We start from the raw sequence: 26293 nt of genomic DNA on the forward strand, positions 1-26293 counted from the left end.
CCCCTTGAACTTGAAGACATCGAGTCATACAAGTTTTTGAACTGAGTGTTGTGTCACAAGCATCTCCACATTGAGGTCGAAAAAGTTCACAGTTGAATGCCTCCCCTGGAACTTGAAGGCATTGTGTCAAATGGGTACTGAACAGATTGCTGTGTCGAAGACATCTCCATATTTAGGTAAAAGAAATTGGCAGATGAATATCTTCCCCTTGAACTGGAAGCGACGTTGCGATATGGATTGTTTGTGCAACCACCTTGGTGGAGATCGTAACAAGTTGCTGATGAATGTCTCCCCCATTGAACTTGATGAGATGGTACCAGAATGTGGATTTCCCATTAACGAGTTAAAATCATTACACATTACTTGAGTTGGGCTGTCAACTTGATCAACTTGTTGAGATAACCCATAGTGAAAGCATAATGACATAGCACGAACCGCAGGCACTTCAACAAATATGGCATACATTTGTGTATCGACGTTTGAATTTTGATTATGAGCATCAACTATCATAGTAACATCATCATCGTTGGAGAGTTTAAACACTGTATAAGTTAACGAAAATAGTGCAGTTGGAAATTTGTACTGAAGTGATGACAGTCTTATAGTACTTTCAACATGAACCTTTCTTGAAATTTTAGTGATCATGTCCTCAAGAGTGATATTTCTCTTGAAGGATATTCTAACAGAATGATTTGATGCGAAGACAATACCGATTTCATCTTGTCGAATTTCTTCATCAAAGTAAACAATAGCTGAAATATGCCTCATTTTGAGAGTTTAAGAGTTTGAAAGATTGAGAGTTCTATATCTGCAAAAATAATAATTGAAATACACCTAATTAAACAAATAGTATGCGAATTAAAATATAAACTAATGCTAAAAAATAAAAAAATCGTAATTAATTTAAATAAAACAATTTAATATTGTTACCGTATCGACAAAATGTATCGGAATCTGATCTCGCCTTCCATTTTACAACTGCAAAAAAATAAAAAATAATTAATACAATAAAATTTGGTTAAATAATTAAATATAAATAAATATAATATGATAAAAAATAAATTTACATTCTAAAAACTATAATAAAATCTACATAGCTTATAGAATGAATTAATAGAATGAAGAATGTGAAAGTAATTTTGGTATATTTTGATGTTTGCATTTGGGGATATTTATAAGGGAGGGGATTGGTGAATAGTCGAGATTTAAAGCTCGAGTAATAATGGAAGGCGCGCTTCTTAATACACGTCTTCTTGTACGTGTTAGATTTCCATACGAAGGTATATTTCATGATCCGCGCCTTTTTATTATGCCGTCAACTCGAACATAACCTAAAAAATGTATTTCATGATCTACGCTTTATCAAAAGTTGTACTAACTACTTGAAGAAAGTGTGCCTAATATATAATATTTCGTTGTTAGAGTTTATTTTGGATAAAACGCCGGATTAGCCATGATATTCGGCATTGAAAATCCAAGTTAAAGATTTGTTTACACAACTCCATGATATTCGGCATTGAAAAGTCCAAGTTAAAGATTTGTTTACACAACTGTACGGAGTTTGGCTACGGAAAAGACTTTATGGTTATAACTTTGTTTACACAAATGTACGAAAGTCGTGTAAATGACAAATTTTCAATGACAAAAAATCATATAAAAATCATCTTAATATATTATATTCAATAAAGAAAGATGAAATATACCAAAGTCTTGTTTGAACTTCTAGAATTGTATGTAAGCTTATCGAAGAGATAAGTATAGAAACACCGGCTGCTATCCGATGTGATGATGATGTGAATCGGATGGATGGATTGTCAGAATGGTAAGCAGTTCTTATCCTACACGTGTCATCATTTTCTTCAATCCTGGCGTTTCTATTATTTTAAATTTCACATAAATTGCTTTAACTTATTCAGAACGACTTTGATTGCTGACAATGGATTTAAATATGAGAAAATCGCCTCATTGACCAAAAATACCTTATAATATACGATTTTAATCAATTTTTTTTGGATTTGCCAAAATGACCAATAAAATCGCAACGCGATATCAAAATCGCAACGCGATTTAGAAAATCGCAACGTTAAAAAGAAAATCGCAACGGTCAAAAGAAAATCGCAACGCGAGCTTCCAAGTTCGCAACGCGATTTAGAAGAAAATCGCAATGCGATTGATTGAATCGCAATGCGATTGATTGAATCGCAATGCGATTGATTGAATCGCAATGCGATTGAGAGAGTCGCAACGCGATTTAGAAGAGAATCGCAATGCGACTGAGAGATTCGCAATGCGACTGAGAGAATCGCAACGCGACTGAGAGAATCGCAACGCGACTGAGAGAATCGCAACGCGATTTAGAAAATCACAACGTTAAAAGAAAATCGCAACGGTCAAAAGAATAGTTAAAAAATTTTGTTTCTTAAGAATTTTCTCTAAAAGATAGTATCCGCCGCGGACGTGTCGAAGACACGTATTACCACGACCACGACCACGACCACGACCACGACCACGACCACGACCACGACCACGACCACGACCACGACCACGACCACGACCCGACCCGAGACGAGACGGCGGCGGCGGCGGCGCGCGAGAGTCCCCCTTGTCCTCTTTCACTCAACAAGGAAGTGCAAAATACAAGCCTTAAATACCATTCCCAATGTATTTCCAATACTATGTGGGATTGAGCATTACCAACACTTGTTCCAAATATCATTATTCTTCATAAGTTATCATCCATTACAATATGAATTAGTCGTGTTAATGAACCAATATACCTCATTAATATATGGTATTGTTGAACAAAAGAATGATGATGATGATCTTATTAAAGACCATCTAATACGAAAGAATCCAATGCATAACCGATACCTTATTGTGAAACTAATTCATATAGAGGTTGTACGTGAAAAAAAAATCTTTTACTTTATAGTAAATATCTATCTCAATAATTTTAATATAAAAATATTTTTTATTTAATAATAGAATTATTTCATGTATTTATCAAGTTATAATTTTAAATACTTATTAAAATGAATTAATTTATTATCGATAATTCATATTGTAATGGATGATAACTTATGAAGAATAATGATATTGGGAACAAGTGTGGTAATGCTCAATCCCACATAGTATGGAAACACTATTGGGAATTATATTTAAGGCTTGTATTTTGCACTTCCTTGTGAGTGAAAGAGGACAAGGGGACTCTCGGGTCGGGTCGGGTCGTCGGGTCGTGGTCGTGGTCGTGGTCGTGGTCGTGGTCGTGGTCTGGTCGTGGTCGTGGTCGTGGTAATACGTGTCTTCGACACTCCGCGAATACTATCTTTTTAGAGAAATTCTTAAGAAACAAAATTTTTTAACTATTCTTTTGACCGTTGCGATTTTCTTTTTAACGTTGTGATTTTCTAAATCGCGTTGCGATTCTCTCAGTCGCGTTGCGATTCTCTCAGTCGCATTGCGATTTTCTTCTAAATCGCGTTGCGACTCTCTCAATCGCATGCGATTCTATAAATCGCATTGCGATTCAATCAATCGCATTGCGATTTTCTTCTAATCGCGTTGCGAACTAGCAAACTCTCACCATGCACACTTACTGAGGTAGATCCACAGTGACAGTGTTCACTTGGAAGCTGCACCCATCCTGTAACAAGTTCGTTAAAACCGGGTTTCGTGGATGTAGTATACGAGGCTTCGTGTTCTTGGTAAGGAATAATGAAATCCGTAAGATGTAAAGTTCCTAATGTTCCTATGGAAGTGAGATTCATTGTCAAATTTGATAAGAAAGAGCAATGGAAGGTTGCAGTTTTGCCATTGTCCCAGAGCTGTGAAGCTCCACACTCTAGTAGTACACCTGCTTCGTTTAGAACTGGATTTCGAATGGCCGTGACTGCTTTCGGAAGCTCATAATTGGCCATCCACAAGATCGACCTGATGCCATACCACCCAGCATCACCTAGAGCACCAAGAGCTTCAAGATCTGGCTTCACACGAATGTCATTCTTGACAAAATCAGGATCAGCACAAAATGTGAAGCAACTGTTTACCTGAGGAAGTCGAAGGTTATATTAATCACTATTTTGCCAGTCTCTACAAAAGCATTTTACTATCATAATATGTTAAAATCCTGCACATAGTTAATATGATAATGACCATTTTATCGTCACAAAAGCATAAACTGCATCAAAAGACAATTAAATAACATTCAAAGCCAACTGAAGCTCATGCACAGATCGGAGGAGCACAAAACACCCAATTTTCTGTCCCTAATTCTCACTCTCTCTCCAAAAATCATCTGACATGCCATTTTACCACATACTAAAGCTTATTCTGGAATACTTAACCAGAAGTGTATCGATCTTTGGAACAACATCTATTTGAATTATACAAGTACATGTCTCAAACAAGTTTGGTCAGATTTTTCTAAGTTTTTTCATACATTTGAAGTATCCTTGAAGATCATATTCCAATGCCAAGTATTGGATACAAGTGTCAGAACGGGTAACTAAACTAGGGGGGAAGGGGGGCAACATGATCAATATCCAATACTGAAATAGATATACCACCACAAGTTTATCAGAAACAGGCTTCTGACCGCTGGAAGTTCTTTCCACAGTCTACCATAAGGAATCACAAATGTTATGAATTCATATTGCATAAGTATCAGTTTGAGAAAAAGTACAAACATTAGCAAAATATCTTATAAAAAGACGATAAACATTAATATAAATACGCTTCAGGTCATTCAATTATGTGTTTAGTAACCAACGGGTCATTTTATTTTTGGATCATCCGTGGTTAAAAATGAAACATACATCTAATGTAACTGGTATAATACCATTTTTAATCCCCCAAATCTAATCATTCTAGCAATTATGTCTTAATCTGAAACAATTCAATGAATTTAACCATTCATCTTTATTTATTTTTTTATCAATTTAGTCTTTTTATAATACTATCAAACCAAGCAAGCCATTGAATCAAAATAGCAGTTATTGTTAAACCGTTATTACACCATTAAAGTAATATAACATTTCTAAAAGAAAAACAAAGAATTTAAGAGAAGAACAAAGACAATGATATAATTTTAAATATGAATAGTAAACTAATCTAGAGACTAGTGTTTGTTTGCCGTAAAACCGGAATTGGTTTTCCCCGAAATCCCGTGTTTGTTTCATGTAATTCATTTTCCAGAAAATGTTTTCCCGTGTTTGTTTCACGTAATTCGTTTTCCGGAAAATGTTTTCCCGTGTTTGTTTCACGTAATTAATTTTCCGGAACGTAATTCATTTTCCTAGTAACAGAATTTCCTTTGTGTTTTCTGTAAAATGACTTAGGGATTCATTTTCCGTAAGTCATTTTCCGAACTTTTCACTTCAAAGCAAAAAAACTCAAAATAATTTTATTTTATGAATTTAATATTAATAAAATATTTTAATATCATTTTCATCAAAATATTAATTATTAAAATATTTAAAATATATTTATTAATATTTATAATAATATAATATTATATTTTTAGTTTAATACTATAATCATTATATTATAATAATATAATATTATATTTTTATTTATATATATAATTTTTTTTATATATTTAATAATGAATAATATTATTTATATATTTAAATAATATTTTAGTAAAGATATTTAAAATATACTAATTAATATTTTTAAAATATAATATAACACTATTACTTTAATAAATAATTAATATAATATTTTATTTCACTAAAATATACCAATATTAATATTTTTATTAATAAATTATAAAAAATATTTAATAATAAATAATTATTTTAATATTTTAAAATAATAATATTAAGTTTTATGAGAAATAATATTATTTATTATATCTAATATTTGTAATAAATAATTTTTGAAAAAGTCTTCAACTAGTGAAAAAAAGGTTTAAATAACATCTTCCAAACATTATAAAACGTTTTCCAGATGTTTTCCAGAAATGTAATTCATTTTCCAGAATTCAAATTCCAGTAATTCATTTTCCAGTCCAGTAATTCAAACTCCAGTAACTCATTTTCCGGAAAACCAATTACATGCAAACAAACATACCCTAAATTAGTTTTACACAGATTTAAGACCGTTAGATAAGTAGAAATAGATGATTGTGATTAACAGTAAGAAATGAGAAGATATTCACTGGTAAAAAACGAGTTAATCTCAATCATCGATTTCCACTCATTCACCGATCCTAAATCAGTATAAAAATAAAAAAAGTTTTACATTGGGTAAGTGAGTCCTAACCCTTATGAATTTTCAAAAAGAAACGAAAAATATAAAAAAATAAGGAAATTTTGGAATCTTTTCAAACAAAAAACGAATTCATAAATGAGAGAGAGGATGAAAAATGAAGAAAACCTAAGAAAGATATGTGTAGTGGCAATTTCGTAAATATGTTAAACAACATAAAATGATATTTTGGGGCAGATCACTCCTAAATCCGACCTCGAAAAATTTTAGGATATACCTGATCCAAAACCGGATTTAAAAAAAAATCGACCATATCAGATCGAAGCCATGGAGTTCAAATATTTTTGTCATCCCTAAACAATGCATATAACATCATTCGATCTCGATTGCCCATATCCACAATGAAAGAGTAACCCAAAAAGAATTCAATAGACTCATTAAATCCGAGCTGAGAATCCCAATTTCTATGATCATTAGTGTTTAAACAAATTGAATAACCCATTGCGCAGAACAGTATCCAACATGATCATCCAAACGAAGATATCTAATTCTTGAGTAAAACCAAAGGCGCACTCTAAGTGTTTAAACACTTAGATTGCCTGAGACGGCCTAAGTATAGTAAGGGACAATATGTATTTGTTGCAAAACATGCAATTTTTTATTGGTTGATATTCATGATTTTCTTATGGTCAATGTTTGTTGTTGAATACTCAAATATTACAAAGATTGGAGTTTGATATTATCCTTTTCTTACTTGTAAAAATACATTAAATGAAAGGAAAAAAAAAAGTGGGAAAAAAAACCTAAAGGAAAATTTAACCAGGCGTGTTTTTTTATGGAGAAAATTGCCTCAGTGACCAAAAATGCTTTATAATATACGATTTTAACCAACTTTTTTTTGGATTTGCCAAAATGACCAACAAAATCGCAACGCGAAATAAAAATCGCAACGCGATCCCCAGAATCGCAAATCAGTTTCCAAAATCGCAACGCGATTCTTGAAAATCGCAATGCGATAGTACAAATTCGCATTGCGATTTTCCAGAATCGCAACGCGAATATGAAAATCGCAACGCGAACACATAAATCGCAACGCGTATCCGTAAATCGCAACGTGTATCCGTAAATCGCAACGCGTATCCGTAAATCGCAATGCGTATCCGTATATCGCAACGCGTATCCGTAAATCGCAACGATAATCCGTAAATCGCAACGAGAATCTGTAAATCGCAACGATAATCCGTAAATCGCAACGAGAATCTGTAAATCACAACACTGAAATTTTGGGTATAACTACGAAACAGCAGCAAATCATAAACTAAATCCCTAAATCGCAACTCATTCCATCTCCATCTATCACTCTCTCCGGCGACATCCGTTCCTATATCCAACGACATCCTTCCCAATCCGGCAACAGGTTTTAGTTTCGCAGCTCGTCTGTTTAGTAAATTAATTTACAACCATGAAATCATCTAATGTTGATCATGTTTGGATAGATTTGTGTTTTGGAGGGTCATGGGATAATGTTCATGGTGTTTTACAATATATGCCTTTACCCATGAATCTTCAACTAAAATTGTCTTTACAAAAGTTAACTTATGAAACTCTAATGCTACGTGTTTCAAATAAATTGAATTTAGAGCCCCTAAGTGGATTTAGGCTATCTTATCAGAGAAATGGTAAAATTTATTTGTTAACCGACAATGAAGATGTTGAACGATTCATTGCTTACATTAGTGTTTCACAAGATGATGTTACATTGTATGTTGTTGAACCTAGAAGTAGTATTGTTGGGTCAGTAGCGGGTAGTAATCAACTAAGTTTTTCTCAAAACCCACAACCTTTCTCTAATCCAAATCCCAATCAACTTTCAGCACCAAATTCCGGTTTTCGTATTGACCAGTTAGACGATGATGAGCCAACAGAAAAAATTGTGAGTACTAGTCAGTATTCGAAATTTGGTCTTGGTCAATATCCGGACTTTGATATTGGTCAATACACGGATTTTGATGATGTTTCAGAAGAAGAAACAGACCCTGCGTGTAATGATTTTGATATTGGTCAATACCCGAATTTGATGATGAAACAGCCGTTGCCGAAGAATGTATTGTTGATAATGATGAGGAAGTTACGACTGTGAATGAACATGTTGAACATCCATTCTGTAATTCATATAATCCTGAAGAAGAAAAGAAGAAGAAAAAGTCCCCGAAGAAAGAAAATGCCACGGGCGTATAACTGGAATATGCCAGAATTACTTCAGATACCGGAAGAATAGTTGGTAAAGAAAGCAGTTGATTGTTACACAAAAGTTATTCGTATCAAGAAAGATGATTGTTTTGATACAAAGGAAGACTGAAGATAGCTTTGTATACGAAATGTGTGGAAGATGGCTATCAACTAAAAGTTAACAAATCAAGCAAAGATCGTTTCGAAACAAGGTGTATGATTGACAAAAACTGTACGTGGCGTATGATTGCAAAGAGAATAAAATTGCGAAATGTTTCAAGTTAGGACTTTTATTGATAAACATACATGTTCAAGAACCCAAGTTTTTCCTCACCATAGACAGGCAAACAAAAAGGTGTTGGGTGGTTTTCTGGCTGAGTTAATGTTTTTGAATGGCAGGTATATCGGGGACATGAAATTATGACTGACATGAATGCTCGGTTCAAGATTAGTATATCATATTCTCAAGCTTGGAGAGCCAAATGTTATGCCTTGGAATTGTTGAGGGGGTCGCCAGAAGCATCGTTTGCCCAACTGCCGGCTTATTGTCACAATTTAAAGCTGAAAAATCCTGGGTCGGTAACTCATATCAAAACAGATAGAGATGGACGCTTTGAGTTGCTGTTTATCGCCATTGGTGCTACGGTTAGTAAATCAATATAATTTTGTTGACTCATTTTTGTTAGTTACATGCATTTCACATTTAAATGATTATATTTCTTGTGTATATTATTTGTAGATTCGTTCGTTTATTACTTGCATGCGCCCAGTTATTATAGTTGACGGAGCACATTTGAAAGGTCGATACCTTGGAGTAAACTTATTAGCAGTAGCCATGGATGCTAACAATGGGATATTGCCAATAGCTTACGGGGTTGGCAAATCTGAAACATCTGATTCATGGACATAGTTTATGGGGCATCTTAGGGATTGCATAGGTCCTATTAGCAATCTGACAATCATATCTGATAGGGCAAACTCAATTGACAACGCTGTTAGAAGGTGTTTCCCAGATGCTTTTCATGGACTTTGTGGTGTTCATTTGTATAGAAATCTAAAATCAAGGTCTGCTGGTATAAAAAGCACAAATGGACATACTGGAAGGCTGTAAAAGCTTATCGGGAAGTGGATTTCAATAAGCATATAAATTGTTTAAGACGTGTTTTGCCTCAGTGTGCTCAAACACTAGAAGATGTCGGGTTTGAAAGATGGTCAAGAGTACATCAACTTGGAGCAATGGTTTCATGACGTCTAATAGTGCAGAATCAATCAACGCTCTAAGTCGTCATTCCCGGAAATTACCCATTACTATGTTAATGGAGTTTTTTCGAGCCTCTATTCAACAGTGGTACTACAAGAAAAGAAACCATGCAGGTATTATTTCTTTGAATTCGTAACTTATCATATTTATATATTTTACTAAGTATTGTTTATTTAAATTTACAGGAACATTGGAACATCGTGTTACACCATGGACTGAAAAAAAGAGACGAAACGTGTTGTGAAGTCAACGTCATGGAGAGTTGAACCATGTTCAAACACTTTGTTTCAAGTACTGGATAATAACTTAAATGGGCTAGTCGATCTAAATGCAAGACGTGTAGTTGTATGAAATGGCAAACATCTGGTTATCCGTGTGGCCATGTTATAAAGTTGCTCTTCATTTAAACCAAGATGATTCAAGCGCATACGCTATGGATTGCTACACTACAGAAGTTTATCGACAGACTTATGCCGAGATTGTCTACCCTATCCACATCCTTCTGAGTGGGACATACCAGATGACTTACAAACAGTTTTGCCACCAGCCATGGACAGAAGGCTACCTGGCCGACCAAAAAGTCACGATCGTATACCGTCTAAGGGTGAAGAGAAGAAGAGATCGACATGTAGTCGGTGCAAGGAAAGTGGTCATACAAGGTTGACATGTGGATCACAGTGCCATTTGGGACTGTAACTTAGGTGATTTTTAAATGCAAACGTTGTATTATGTGGATTTTATGTGTGAACTTTAACATTTTCAGTTGAATTAATGACTCAGGCCAACCATTTTGACTTAACCAACTCTTGTTATTCAGTTGTTATCACTTATTAGGCATGCATTTGACTATCGCAACACGGAAATTACAATCGCAACGAGAGAATCGCAATGCGAAATGAAAATCCCAACATGAAAATCGCAATGCGGAAATGAAAATCGCAATGCGAAATGAAAATCGCAACGAGAGAATCGCAATGCGGAAATGAAATCGCAATGCGAAATGAAAATCGCAACGAGAGAATCGCAATGCGAAATGAAAATCGCAATGCGAAATGAAAATCGCAACGAGAGAATCGCAATGCGGAAATGAAAATCGCATTGCGATTCTCTCGTTGCGATTTTCATTTCCGCATTGCGATTTTCATTTCGCATTGCGATTCTCTCGTTGCGATTTTCATTTCGCATTGCGATTCTCTCGTTGCGATTTTCATTTCGCATTGCGATTTTCATTTCAACATAATGCAGATTGAAATCAACAAAATCAACCATTACATTTCAATCAATTAAACAAGCACAAATAAGAATTATGTTCGCATCAATTACACAAATCAAACTTTTACAAATCATCTTTTACAAATCAATTAAACAATCAAAAATAAGCAATAATTCTTATTTCCGATCATCTACTATTGAATCAACTTTTACAAATCAATTAAAAACAAAAAACAATCAATTAAACTATTGAATCAACTTTTGCAGCCATACATCATTTTCACGCAGTTCACTTCTGAGATTAACCTGCAGAAACCAAACATTTGCTCAAACAACACTTTCTACACATCTAAAACCTACAAACAGCAAATTATTGAATTCTAGGTACTTAACCAAACATTTTCAAACCAAAAGTCTATAAACTTACCAATTGTTTATGGACATTTTTATAACGCGGATACAGGTAGGCAGCGTCTCGTATATATCGATTTAGCCATATAATGCCGAAACCACAAGCCTACTGCAGCTCTATCTCTATCGGTGGGAGGTAGATACTTGGTGCTTCCCGTCGTCAAAACGCTCCAACGCCAAGCATACGAGAGGACCACAATCTCTCTGGCTCCGCTTGTTTGTTGTGGCGCGGTCTCGTCTCTAATAACTGTAATATTGAGCTTCTTTGGCTTCTTGTTTCCAGAACGAGTCCAATAATTGATCGCATCCAAGATTTAGCCAAATGAGAGCTCCATCCCTTAATAACATCTCTTAAATCAGCCAATGATATGTATTTATCATGCTGTCATACACTATTGTCTTAAGGGATGGGAGCTGAAGCTCGACGAGAATCCAATGTTTACGTTCCAAAACAGGGATAAACACCTGCAATCATAAGTAATAATTCATTCATTTGCGCACTTATTTCATAAAACCTTTAAACTCACTAAAATAAATACTAACCTATCGACCTCCACCATGCAGGATAAAGTTTAGCTTGTCCATTGCCCAAATCAAATTATTCATCTCGTGCATTCTTCAAGTGAACGGCGTTAAAAGACGTCGGCATAATTGTATATCGTATATTTTTATTTTTCTTAAGTTTTCTTATTATTAGAAGACGTGTCACCCACGCATCGATATGCTGTTTTACAAAAAAGACATATATTAGTGACTTACATAAATTTAAAAAAAAAATTAATCAAATTGAAATATAAGAAAAATATAAGACTTACCCCCCATCGAAATAGCCATTGTCTTCGACCCCTAATAATACGCCCCACCAAGACCGATCAAGCAACAAATAGATATCATCGGTGAGCTTGCATATGTCAGTGAAACCCCCTGGCTCCGCTCATGTAGATAAAAATCAACTGCGGTCTTAGCCCAAAGGGTGTTATCCAGAATTGTGTCCGGTAGTTGTTCCCTCTCCTCTTCAGATACCGGTATGGTACTGGCCGGTAACTCATACGAGAGCCAACTTGAATCCATCATGTCCGGCACGTCAGGGTTTCTCAAGAAGCCTACATATGACGCCATGTGAATCGGGCTCTTGAATGGTGGGAGGGACCTCTTCAATGATGACAGTGGCCTCTTGAACGGGGGAGGGGACTCTCGAGGAATGTAGGGGGCCTCTTCAACGATAGGAGTGGACTCTTGAGGGATGACAGTCGGGCTTCTTCTTGCGGTGTCTTCGCACTATTGGGGTGTACGGAGACTTAATAGCACGTGCACGCTGTCTGATGCGTGAACTCCGTCGTGCAAGCATAACCCGACGTAAAGCATCCACTCTATCGGGCCGCTAAATAATTAAATACAAAATCAGTAAATAAACAGACATGATATTTAAACAGTGAAAACAAAGACAAATATGTTTCAAACTTGCATTGTATTCACCCAAGTCATTATTCTATCATAGTTCACAAAATGCATCAGATAACAAAGAAAAATATGTTTCAAACTAATACCCTGAAGTTAGTATTTGTCTTTGTTTTGTCTATTGGTTGAAGTAATGCAATCCATTCAAGTTTCAATTTGCAGAAGAAATAGTTTACTTTCGCAACACGAAACTTAAAATCGCAACGCGAAATGATAATCGCAACGAGAAACAAAAATCGCAACGCGAAACCAAAATCGCAACGCGAATGAAATCGCAACGACAGAATCGCAATGCGAAATGAAAATCGCAACGAAAGAATCGCAACGCGATATGAAAATCGCAATGCGATTTTGGTTTCGCGTTGCGATTTTGTCGTTGCGATTTTGATTTCGCGTTGCGATTCTTTTGTTGCGATTTTCATTTCGCGTTGCGATTTTGGTTTCGCGTTGCGATTTTAAGTTTCGTGTTGCGAAAGTAAACTATTTCTTCTGCAAATTGAAACTTGAATGGATTGCATTACTTCAACCAAAAGACAAAACAAAGACAAATACTATTTCACAGTGTTAAAGAATACACAGTTTAGCAGAATTGGCAACAACCGAACAAATTTACTTTCAACCAAAAGACAAAACAAAGACAAATACTATTTCACAGTGTTAAAGAATACACAGTTTAGCAGATTGGCAGCAACCGAACAAATTTACTTTCAACCAAAAGACAAACAAAGACAAATACTATTTCACAGTGTTAAAGAATACACAGTTTAGCAGAATTGGCAGCAACCGAACAAATTTACTTTCAACCAAAAGACAAAACAAAGACAAATACTATTTCACAGTGTTAAAGAATACACAGTTTAGCAGAATTGGCAGCAACCGAACAAATTTACTTTCAACCAAAGACAAAACAAGACAAATACTATTTCACAGTGTTAAAGAATACACAGTTTAGCAAATTGGCAGCAACCGAACAAATTTACTTTCAACCAAAAGACAAAACAAAGACAAATGCTATTTCACAGTGTTAAAGAATACACAGTTTAGCAGAATTGGCAGCAACCGAACAAATTTACTTTCAACCAAAAGACAAAACAAAGACAAATACTATTTCACAGTGTTAAAGAATACACAGTTTAGCAGAATTGGCAGCAACCGAATAAATTTACTAAGCAATCTAAGTGAAATGGCTAATCTAAGTGAAATTACGAGTAAATTATCATTAAGTTAAATATGGAAAATCTTAAACTTACCTCGTTGCGTAGAGTATGAACCTCATTCTGCAACGATACTATCATCTCACGTAGAGCGGCAACCTCACCACGTAAAGTTGACACATCCACACGCCATGCACCATCGTTATCGCGTAGAGTACCGATCTCCTCACGCAAGACATTGACCTCATCACGTAACTCCCTTGACTCATCCCGTGGAGGTGGAGGTGGAGAACAGGGAGATAGGAGTCGTGGTATCTTTGCCGGTCGCCTATCATGAGGTGATGGTGGAGAAGAGGCTCGATGATATGACGGGATAGGTGATGGCTCTCGTTCTAGAGGTGTATAGTCGGGTCGATCGGTGATGGCTCTAGGTGAGGTGATGGCTCTCGAATTGGAGGAAGTGGATGCTGCTCATCATCCGTGCCATCAAAAAAAACTCTGACTAGCTTGCCACCAATCAGTGGCAAGCTCTTCCTCCGTGTGTGTCAGTCTTTGTAATGGAATGTTGGCCTCCTAAAATATAAAAACTCAAACAAAGTTAAACGTCTACTATTAATAACTTGTTTATATATTATATGAAAGTATTTGTGTTAACTTACATTATTTATTGTCGCATATGGTATTAAGTCTTCCCAATCCAACAGAGTTTTCCTCTTCCAGGAAATAGCCCTGGGAATATCATTTGACGTTTTTATTGCATATGTACGCATGCTGGGGAAAGCCTCGAATATCCAAATCTACAAACAATATAATAACAAAATTAGTAATTGTTAAATAATTAATTATTTTTAAAAACATTATATAGAAATTCTTACCTTAAAGGCCCAAACAAAGCCTGACAAAGTGTATTTCGACCCATCGCCACGCAAACTTTTGCGGTCATCAAAGGCAGTAGACAACTTAGTCCAGTAGCTTTCCATATATACGAACCCCACGGAAACAGATTCCATGCATTCAGGTCCTCTACCAATATTATTAGCTCCCGAGGAATAGGTTGTCTGGCCTCTCTGCCTAAAAAGCCGGCTACACAGTAGTAGAAGGCATACTCGGACAACATCGACGTCATCCATCCGAGTGAAACCAGCTTTCTTATTAAACAATTTCTTCAGGTCGTCGACGTGTAGGTTCGGCTTCTCCATTGACTCATCCGGAAAAACCCGGGATAACCATGATGGGCGGGCGATATGACGAGTGTACCGGCCTACATCATCGTGTCCGAATCGTAGACCAGTGATTAAGCAGAACTCCTTCCGCCCAAAACAAGTATACGCTGGTGGAAAATGAAACCATATCTCTTCCTCACCACGTTGTATACTGTCGGGTAGATTTGATGTCATGGTCTAAGCCACAAATGGGTCAAATTAGCATCTCCACCCGGATGCTGTACTCTCAGCCATGGCCCGAAGCAGGTTTCCTCAAACAATTGTCTTTGAGCAGGTGAAAGCTTCGAAGCAATTGTAGTAGCTAGGCTAACTTTATTCCTTAATGTCAATGAAGCCGAAAAAAATTTCTACAAAAACAATAAACATACCAAGTTAGATATACCAAAAACTACACTGTGAAGATATACCAAAAACAATAACATAAAAGTAGTAGTTTATTCTTGAAACTAAAATTTGCAACACTGTTTTGTCTTTTGGTTGAAATGAAAATCGCAACGAGAGAATGACTGTCGCAACGAGAGAAATGAAAATCGCAACGAGAGAATCGCAACGCGAAATGAAAATCGCAACGAGAGAATCGTAACGCGAAATGAAATCGCAATGCGATTTTGGTTTCGCGTTGCGATTCTCTCGTTGCGATTTTCATTTCGCGTTGCGATTCTCTCGTTGCGATTTTCATTTCTCTCGTTGCGACAGTCATTCTCTCGTTGTGATTTTCATTTATCTCGTTGCGACTCTTCTGCAAATTGAAACTTGAATGGATTGCATTACTTCAACCAAAAGACAGAACAAAGACAAAGACAAATACTAACTTGAAAATCGCAACTAGAGAAAAGCAACGCGAAATGAAAATCGCAACGAGAGAATCGTAACGCGAAATGAAATCTAAGTGAAATGGTAATCTATTATTGAAATGACCAGTAAACTTATCATCAGTTTCAATATGAAAAACCTACAATAATGCAAAAATTTCAAAAAAAATAATTAAAAAACTAACCCTCGGAGGTTGATTTTCCATTTCTGAATATTGTGAGGGATTTCTGACCGTGAATGGTTGTGAGGGATTTCGCCGGAGATGGGGACGGAAATCTTCGGAGATGGGGACAGATTTCGCCGTAGAGAGTGAGAGATGGAGATGGGACTGAGTTATGATTTTAGGTTTTAGGTTATGAGTTGCGATTACGGGATTTTGTCTTAATATTCGTTTTTGTAATTTGAAAATAAAATACGCGTAGCGATTATAATGGCGCTTTAAATATCGCGTTGCGATTTACGGATTCTCGTTACGATTTTATGTATTATCGTTGCGATTTACGGATACGCGTTGCGATATACGGATACACATTGCGATTTACGGATACGCGTTGCGATTTACGGATACACGTTGCGATTTACGGATACGCGTTGCGATTTATGTGTTCGCGTTGCGATTTTCATATTCGCGTTGCGATTCTGGAAAATCGCAATGCGAATTTGTACTATCGCATTGCGATTTTCAAGAATCGCGTTGCGATTTTGGAAACTGATTTGCGATTCTGGGGATCGCGTTGCGATTTTTATTTCGCGTTGCGATTTTGTTGGTCATTTTGGCAAATCCAAAAAAAGTTGGTTAAAATCGTATATTATAAGGTATTTTTGGTCACTGAGACGATTTTCTCTTTTTTATGCCTATCGCCTTGCAAAAAAACACCTGAAAGGATCTGAGGCGCTTTTGAACCCTTGACGACTCTAAGTAAGACTAATTGCTAAATTTATATAAAGGTAATAACCAAATCCACAGTTCAAGAGATTCATAGAATTCAAGAAGTTGACGCCGTTTTATAGCCTAGCTTATTTATAAAGATGAGGCATTACTACAACTACAAGGTCCTAAGGTGATTCTTAAATTGAGCTTGTGTGGTGCAACTGGAAACTGGCTAACTACATAAATAAAATAAAATTTTAAAATTATGCTGAAACCCAGTAAATATTTACCGTTTTAAGCTGACCAAAACGCTCCTTATCGTATAAAAATTCCTTCTTATTGTGGGTCCTGGGATTATGCACCCACATCGTGCCGTCCATAATCTGAACTTCATTTTCTTAGCAAGCCTTCAGAATCTGATCAAACTCGGCAACGTTCAAGGCCACGGGCTTCTCCGTTAGGATATGCCGTCAATACAGCCCATTTGAGGTGGAGGCTAGTGGGTAAAGGCAAATAAACGGCGTCGACGTCCTGGTCGTCTAGAAGGGACTCGTAGGAACCGTAGATCTTGGCCTCAGGTGGAAACCCATTGGCCTTGGCGAAATTGGCGGCTTTTTCGACGTTGCGGCCGTCGACGGTGGAGAGAGTGGCGTCTGGAGTAAATTGTATGGCTCCAGAGACCTTGCGGGCTATCTCGGCACACCCGATGATTCCGAATCTGATTGGAAGATCAGCCATTGACCTGGTGTGAGTATAGATGGAGAGGATTAGCCGGGGACACTACTGTTTATTCAAGTAAAACACGTTACCTCAGTTCGTTTTCTTATTAAATATTCTAACATATAGAAAATGATAAATTACATGCTTAATCACTAAACTTTACTATTTATTCTATTTTACGCACCATACTTTCAAGTTTTTTAATTTGTTTATTAGACTTTAGACATTAAACTTTTTAGTCTCTCGGCCGTTATCTCATTTACAGTGTGATTATGTGGCTTATTTTAATATTATAATCCACCACATATGATTTAGATATTAATATATTCAGATGGTTGGAATTTTCCTCTCGATATGGGTTTGTCGGAGTTTGCGCCGGCATATGCATCATCTCAAGGTGTCCACTGTTGGTGTCGGCGTCTTGGGCTACATTGGTAACAAGGTTTCCTTCTCGTAGTGCTAATTTTTTTCAACAAAAATGAAGAATCAGAGTAACATGGTTAATTGATTCTGCTTTCTTTGTTCTTCTAAAGAAATGAATTTCTGCTGTATTGAGCTGGTGATTCATTAATCTTACAGGGATCTGTATCAGTCAGCATGTCCATATATCAAACACTGTTTTGTTTCATATGCACTCACCTGACAGCAGCAGAAAAAGACGGAGATGAACACAAAAGAAATGCTGATGTGCATGAAATACTAAAACGAACTCATTTTCATTCTTCAATTGGACTTCCCAAAGTCATTCATGATCACGAGTAAGTAACACTTTCACTGTGTATTAGTGGTGCCATCTACTCATCTATCATTCTAGTTGTTGAGATTGTTAAATTCTTAGTTGGTATTCGAAAGCAGGCTCGGCTCGACTCAATTAAGCTCGATAAATGTACCTGTTTTGTTTTCTTACAGAAGAATAATTTGGTTGGGTGATCTGAACTACCGTATCAAGTTACCGCATGACAAAGCACGGGAGCTCATCTCCAAGGAGGACTGGTCCGAGTTAATCAAGCATGATCAGGTAGAATTCTGAAACCTCCAAGGATGGCCTATTGTAGCTGTTTAAACCAACTGTTTAAATCACAACAGCTTGTCCGAGAGCTGCAGAAAGGTCGAACATTCGACGGATGGTCGGAGGGTGCTCTAAATTTTGCTCCGACATACAAATACGGGTAAATGCGGAGAACTACTATGGAGAAGATCCTAAGACAGGGAGGCGAACTCCATCATGGTAATGCCTTAAAAAGCAGAGATTTTATGAGATTTATCCCTTGTTGGTCTTATGAATTCTTCTAATATGCAGGTGTGGCCGCATTCTTTCGAACGGTAAAGGAATGAGGCAAGTGAGTTATCGGCGGACAGAGTTTAGACTTTCCGATCATCTCCCTGTTACCGCCGTATATATGGCTGAGGTTGAGGTATTCTGTCCGAGGAAACTACAGCGTGCTCTTACGTATACCGATGCTGAAATCCAGAACGAGGAAGTTTCCGAGGAGGGTATCAGTTCAGGTGAGTGATTTGTTATGTTTTCAGTCCAGGAATATCATTTGAAACAAGCAATCTTAATAACTAATTATTTAACGATGTAGTACCTTTTTTAATTTAACGATGCATTACCTTAGGTTAAATCTTAATAGATTGCAGAATAATGTATATTTTAATTAAAACTAAGATAATACCCTTTTTTAATACATATTAGGTTTATTATGTTTTGTTCTATCATTTTAATTTTTTTTATATACTTTTAATACACATTTATATATCTATAGGGCTATTTGGTTTTAATCGAATTAACCGACCGAACTGAATTAGTTCAATTAATTCGGTAAGCCACCGAATTAGTTCGGTAATTGATTGTTAATTTTTTTCCAATATTCGGTTAATAGTTAATTCGGTTAATTAACCGAATTAATCAAAATTATTAAATATTAAATATAGTATATATATATATATATATATATATATATATATATATATATATATATATATAAATCCATATTTTAAGCTCAAACCCATTAAAAATTAAGATCCAATTATTTTTTAACCACACTAAATTCATTAAATTACTAATACCTAATTAAATTTTAACCTAAATAAAAATATCTCTATTATAATCAAATTAATCTAATTAAAAAATTATGAAAAATGTTAAAAATTTAGTTAATTCGGTTAACCGACCAAAATAATCGAACTTTGTTCAGTTCGTTAATATTTAAAAAAATCAGTTTGATTAACGGTTAAAGAAAAAAATCAGTTAATAAAAATTTGGTTCAATCGGTGGCCGAATTAACCGTTTGAACACTCTACCTACACATTGTAGTATGACAATATATATTTTTCAATATTTTTATGTTTTGTTGTATCGTTTTAATTTTTTTTTCAAAATTTTCAATATGTATTTATACAATTATACATCACGGCGTGACAATACGTATTTTTTAAATATTTTTGGGAACATATTTATGCATCACACACCGCATTGTCACATGTAAATATATATGTGTCTATATATATATATATGATCATCGAGTGTTGGCACAAGTGATTGGGATTCAAGAATTTGAGTTTGTAAGGTTAAGTTTGAATCTCACCACCATTACTCTTCGTGGGAAATCTATAAAGTCCTATGTAAATCATAATTGGGTATTAGATATGCCTGGCCATGGATTGAGGAGTCACCCCTGACTTAAACTTTAGTGTACCAATATATATATATATTAAAAATATAAATCTTAAGATTATTAATTAAGATTAGATTATGATAAATAAATAACTTGATTTTTCAAAGTGTAGTTATATAAAAAATAATAATATAAAAATGTTAAATTTGGGTTTAAATTATTAAAACCTTGTATTGATCGATCGAGCCAAATCGAATAAAAGATTTTGAGTTATTCGAGTTGATGAGTTCTATTTTACAATTTGAAATTGACTTGAAATTTTTTCGAGTAGAGCCGAGTTTATAAAATTCGAGTTGGGTCAAATTTTCGAGTTTTTGTTTAAATTTAATTGTAAATATTTATAATATTATGATATTATTTGATTTTAATTTAAATATTTTTTTTATAAGCATGTATAATACATATATATTTCTTCATATTTTTTTCATATGTAATATACATATATCATATAGAATTGAATGACTCAACTCAAACTTAAAAAATCAATCCACTAATTACTAAAAATTTTGAGTTATTTGAATTGTATTTTATAAATTGATTTGAACTTGAAATTTTTTCGGAAATCAATTTGAGTCGAAAAAATCAATTTTTTGAGTCGAGTTTTGCTCACCCTAATCAATATGGTAGTGATTATCATAATTTAAACATTAATTATTTTAATCAATTGATTACTCATTAAAACCTTCACAAATACCACAGATTGAATTTCGGTAATCACCCCCATTTTAAAGGTTTTATCCAGGATTCTTCATTAAAATTAACTTTTTTTTTACTTTACCCTTAAATTATTTTTTATCACCTAAATTTTGAACATCATTTTCATTCTTCTTTTATCCCTAAATTATCATTAACTTACCCTTTAACTTTCATTTTTATCTTAGTTTACTTAAAAAATTATCGACATCAAATAATGGCATGGCATGTCACACCGTCATGTTTTTATTGGTCACTTTTATACTTTTAGATAAACAAAAATAAAAAAAGATGGTTTAAGAAAAAAAATTAAAAAAATAGTTAAAGGTACAAACTGAAAAGAAATGTACCTTTACATACATAACAAAACTTTAGAACAAATTTAACATGCCCATACCGCACACTAATACATCAATATTTAACACATCCGAGTCCGAGTAAGAGAGATAGGACACCATGGACAGGCTAGGTTTGTACTACTACATAACCTGTACAAATCTATGGCTGCATTTTAAGGCTACAAAGTCAGGAACCCAAGAGCAAGGGATTTGTTAACCAGTATTGTTGAATCCTCTGCCGCGCATACTCCAACTAGTCGAAGTCTATCTTGCTTACATGACCCTGTACACACCATAAGCTGATCGGTCCAAAAATATTTCTCCGTAACACGGTGAAAGGGTTTGCAGTAAAACCTACCGATATGATTCCCCATAAGCCCCAAAACAAACGATTAGCAAGAGTGTATTTCTCGGCATCGATGAGTAGCTGCTCCACTTTGGCATCAATGAGTTCATTTCCTGCATGCATGCAATCCAGCCAAACTGGTATTTTAAAACCAATTCAACATATAAATGTCAAGGCATAGCAAGTGCAGATAATGGTATATTTATGCCAGATAATCGGACTTCGTTTAAACGAAAAATACTTCACTATAGTATTCAGACTATTTATACTTTTCTATACAGTTTGCAGTAATGGGAACGAACCAGAAGATGCCAGATAAGCAGAGATGAATCTTCGGCGCTCCTCCATATCTGTTGTTCAAATGCAAAAGGAACAGGTATGATTCGACCCAAACAAGCATTCGATGTTTTAAATACCAATTACGGGAAGTTTCTAAAATGATATTGAAAAGAATGGACATTCCAGCTTAAACAGGTAACTCAACCCTTGAACAGGTCTAATCGTAATATGATCAAAGGCTCAAAAATTATGAAATCCATATCTCATAAACAGTCTTATCAAGAGATAAATCGGAACATAGGGAAAAAGGCTGACCCACTCCCTTGGCTTCTTACATACTCAGTGAAGTTCAAGCTTCAGCTTCAATTTCTTATAAATGAGTCGCCATACAGACCTCATCTGCAATTTGTTTACAAAAATCTAGAAGTAAACAATATTTCAAGATGTATATAATGCATGCGTACATATATTAATTTTTTTTTTGGTATTCGTACATATATTAACTTGTTATACTGATATGAACAATAAGTGATGAAACAAGAAGTTAAAGAAGCAGATAAACAGCTCAATTGACTCATTCTGATTTGGCCGACCATTAGTATACTCCCAGAGCATTTTGCAGATGAACAAATTTTCCATTACTAACTTAAAGAGTGCAAGAGTTTTAGTTGAACAAAACAGCTTTCGGATACGCGGATTGGAGAAATAGTTGCAAAGGCATGTTTAACTAACTATTTCAAAGGAAGTTGATCTAAAGAAAAATGCTAGAGTCAAGTCTAGAACTGAAAGCACTGTATAAAAGCCATATTTGCGACTAATAATAACTGTATTGAAAACTTACGATTAGGGTAATTGCTCTCGTCTCTTCATCCATCATTATGTTACCATATTGCAAATCATTGTGACAAAACCCAATATCTTGACACCCTTGTGTTAACTCTTTCTCAAGGATGCTGATTTCCTCCCCGAGAATGTCCAAGCTGAATTCTTTAGCAGTTCTCAGGGAACAGATCTTCTTTGCATGACTAAGCCAAGTCCTTTGTAGAAGCGAAATGGGATAAGATACCTTCAACTCAAAAGATAAAAGCACTAACATGATAAATGCATATTAGTACCTCAATCGCTCCCAGAGAAGTACATTCTTCGGACCAGGCATGTCAAGATTGTGGAACTCTCTCAATTTAGCTGCAACAAGGGAAGATATTTCAGGGTCGCGTATATCAGCTGCAAAAAGCGCCTGGTAAATCCAAAAGAAAAAGAGTTAAGTAAAAGTGGCAAGACGAGAAATGAGATAAAAGCACTTGAAGCCTGAAACAAAACCACCAAAAATTCATTACTTAGATCTACTAGTTGATGCCAGCTAAAATCGGTTATCAGAGCCAACCAAGTAAAAGAAAAACTAAACAAATGGATAGGTGATGTCAAAAGAAAAATTGCAAATCATTTACAAACAGAGGAAGAAGCAGAAGACGACATGAAAGAACCATTAGATAGCACCAAGAACTTCCTTTGCTACAGATATTCGTTTGCATGACCCTGATCTAGTCCTCTCCTAATGGCTCTAGAACAATAATCAACTTTCGGAAATCATTAAGCAAAGAAAGAATTGACTCCTAATGAAACTTCGTCTGTAAATTGTAGTTAAGATGTGATTTTTCTAACACATACCATAATATTGGTGTAACAACCTGAGAAAAAAAAAATTATTAAATCGGTGTAATTTGGTGAAATTTAGTGGCTAAATTAAAATTTATGAAAATTTATAGGACATTTTAGAAGTTGAATGAAATTCAGGGATCAAGCCCTGAATTCCTCCAATAAGTGTCGACAGGTTTGGTTATAAACCAAACGTGTTTTCAGATTTCAAAATAAAAAACCACAAGCAATTTATAAAATTTCCTCATCCCGTGCACTCTACTTCAAAGCCTGATTCCGACGCCGTCCGACCTCTGATCGTTAAATTGAAACCACTATCGTGTTCATCTTCGACCTGTGATCAAAACCCAATAAACCAATTTTAGCGAAACGCTGTTAAACGCCGTGAATTTTGAATCAAAGTATCGACTTTTTTTATCACCACCGCCGGGAAAATCTTAAATTCATCTCCGATCATTGATCGGTTTTCGACACCTCCCGCACCATCGTGTTCCTGGTGTCGTTCTGATTCCGACGGTGTCGTCCTTGTCTCCGTAGGCGGCGGCGCGTGTGGGAGGTGGAGCGGTTAAAGATTCGACCAAGTTGAAATCGAGCTCTCCACCATTCAAAAATTTGAACCGAGGTTGGTAAGTGACTCAAAATCGCTTAAAAGAATTTTTAGAATTTTTTTCATGAATTATTGGAGACCGGACGACGCCTCACGCGCCACCACGCACCGCCCCTGAGCGTGGGGAGCTTCGAACTAGTTGATTTCATGTTGACCGGCTTGACTGGTCCAAACCGGTCTGACCCGACCCGATCCGTTGACCGATCTGACCTAGTGATATTCTGGGAATTTTTGTGAAAAATGTGACATTATGGGAATTTTTGTGAAAAAAGGCAACATTTAGGAATTTTTTTGAAAAAAAGTGACATTCGGGGAATTTTTTGGAAAAAAGGTGATATTCTGAGAATTTATGTGAAAAAATGACAATTTGGGAATTATTTTGAAAAAAGTAAAATTTTGGGGATTTTCGAATGTGGACCATTGAACCCCTTTGACCACAACTTTGACCGGCTTTAAACGGCCATTAAACGACCTTTGATTTTGTTCGAGTATACCTATTCTGACATTTTTCAACGTGTGGAATCCGTTTACGAAGTCCGTTTTGCCAAATTCGAAACCGAAGGCATCCAAATCATCAGTCAAACCCGTTGACTTTGATTTTGACCAAGAATTTGAATTTTCAAAAAGTCATACTTTATGTTTTTCTACGTCCTGATTTCGATACCGCAATCCGTTTGGTCAAATTCAGACTCGAAATCCTCCAAATTGATAGTCAAACCTGAAAAATGCTTATATACTTAAGAATTTAGCTTTGAACAATTAAGTAAGACTTGGGGCTGATAAATTATTATTGTTTGAAGGTACAAGAGACTCTCCGGATCGTTCTACAGCTCGATCCAGCTCTTTTAGATCAGTTAAACCACGTGTGCCAGTATTCACCCGTAAGATCCGTAAGTTTTATGATTTTAGAGATTAATTATGTTACCCATTAGTAATATAGTGTTATTATAAATTAGGTTCGAAAACTATAGCAGAACGTGGTGAGACCAGCAATCAGTAGATCTACTACTTGAACCTATTATCGAGGTGTATTCCCTATTTATTACTGAACTGTTTTATTTGTTTTAATAAGTGATACACTGAATTCTTTGGTTACTGTTTTATTGATGCACCGATTTAATGTGATGGTTTATGGATTATGACCGCTATCTGATTTTGTTTTGAAATGGTATATGATTACCATGTTTATGGATTTATGGAATTTATGTCACGGTGCAATTGAATTTTTGGAATACAAATTTATAAAGTACAGCTCTGATCAAGCTGTAAAATTTTACGGACCTAATGTGACTCTTAGGTAGGCTCTACGGCCCTGAGATCATTCTCGGGTAGGCCCTGCGGCCCTAAGATGTGTTCTTAGGTAGGCCCTACGACCTCGAAATCTATCTTGGGTAGGCTCTCAGGCCCTAAGATGTTCCCTTAGGGTAACTCTTTTATGAGATTTACTGCAGTACAATTTTTATGAGATTTACTGGACTATGATTTTGTTTAGTGTACCTATCTTGATTTTATAGTAATGTTGGGACACACTGAGCCTAGCTCACTTTTCGAAAATGTTTTCCCCTTTCAGTTACTGTTTGTTAGATTCACCTGATTGAGCACTTGGAGGATCAACATATCTCTTGAAGTATATCTTATTGTAATGTTTTATCTTTTAAGTTGACTCTATTTTGGTAACATGTGTCTTATTTTAAAGTATTGGATTTTATAAAGATTACTTCTTTGCTACTTACATTTGGTTTATCGAAAATTTGGATTTTTAAGACAAGTTTAAATTAATTTGTTTTTTTCATTATATTTATGAGTTGTATTTTTATAGTATAAATTATTATAATTTCATAAACGTCATTTATAATGTGATTTTACTATGATTGAATAATGGTTTCGGAATAATATCTTTAAGAATCATGAATGTGATTCACTAGACTTAGTCGAAACGCATAGACCGAGTCTAGGGGGTTACATTTATTGGTATCAGAGCTTTTGGTTTTTAAACCTCGGACTGTGTATGAGTCTAAATTGAAATTACGGTTTTGAAATATTTTACAAAACCTGTTGCTAAGGCCATGCCTCAAAGTTTTTACGATTTTAATTGTGTTCGAGACTCCAAGTGCTTATCTAACCCTAAGTTTTA

At 35.3% G+C, this 26293-nt stretch overlaps 2 protein-coding genes and 2 long non-coding RNA genes across 4 annotated transcripts in view; 1 reads left to right on the plus strand and 3 right to left on the minus strand.

Annotated features, from left to right (window-relative positions):
• LOC120154460 (uncharacterized oxidoreductase At4g09670-like) overlaps positions 1-17580 on the minus strand; it is a 30689-nt gene extending 13109 nt beyond the window's left edge. Inside the window, exons 1-3 of the mRNA XM_039166209.1 lie at positions 17269-17580; positions 4563-4616; positions 3570-4046 (exon numbers count right to left, since the gene is read on the minus strand). Of these exons, the coding sequence (XP_039022140.1) occupies positions 3570-4046; positions 4563-4616; positions 17269-17580 (843 nt within the window). The remainder of the gene's footprint in view (positions 1-3569; positions 4047-4562; positions 4617-17268) is intronic.
• Positions 17581-17893: 313 nt separating this feature from the next.
• Positions 17894-19076, plus strand: LOC120154461 (type IV inositol polyphosphate 5-phosphatase 3-like). Its single transcript, XM_039166210.1, is given in 6 exon segments — positions 17894-18004; positions 18142-18320; positions 18472-18580; positions 18649-18727; positions 18730-18790; positions 18863-19076. Coding segments are annotated over 6 exon segments (753 nt in total).
• A 2378-nt stretch (positions 19077-21454) lies between these two features.
• LOC120154500 lies at positions 21455-22050 on the minus strand. Its single transcript, XR_005518883.1, has 3 exons — positions 21920-22050; positions 21630-21730; positions 21455-21554 (listed from the first exon to the last, which is right to left on the minus strand). It is a non-coding gene; the product is annotated as an uncharacterized LOC120154500 (long non-coding RNA).
• Positions 22051-22756: 706 nt separating this feature from the next.
• On the minus strand, positions 22757-23117 carry LOC120154499. The gene is made up of 2 exons (XR_005518882.1): positions 23012-23117; positions 22757-22933 (listed from the first exon to the last, which is right to left on the minus strand). It is a non-coding gene; the product is annotated as an uncharacterized LOC120154499 (long non-coding RNA).
• Positions 23118-26293: the final 3176 nt, after the last annotated feature.

Source organism: Hibiscus syriacus, unplaced genomic scaffold (assembly GCF_006381635.1).
Source record: "Hibiscus syriacus cultivar Baekdansim isolate YM2019G1 unplaced genomic scaffold, ASM638163v2 tig00111131_pilon, whole genome shotgun sequence".
Taxonomy (NCBI): domain Eukaryota; kingdom Viridiplantae; phylum Streptophyta; class Magnoliopsida; order Malvales; family Malvaceae; genus Hibiscus; species Hibiscus syriacus.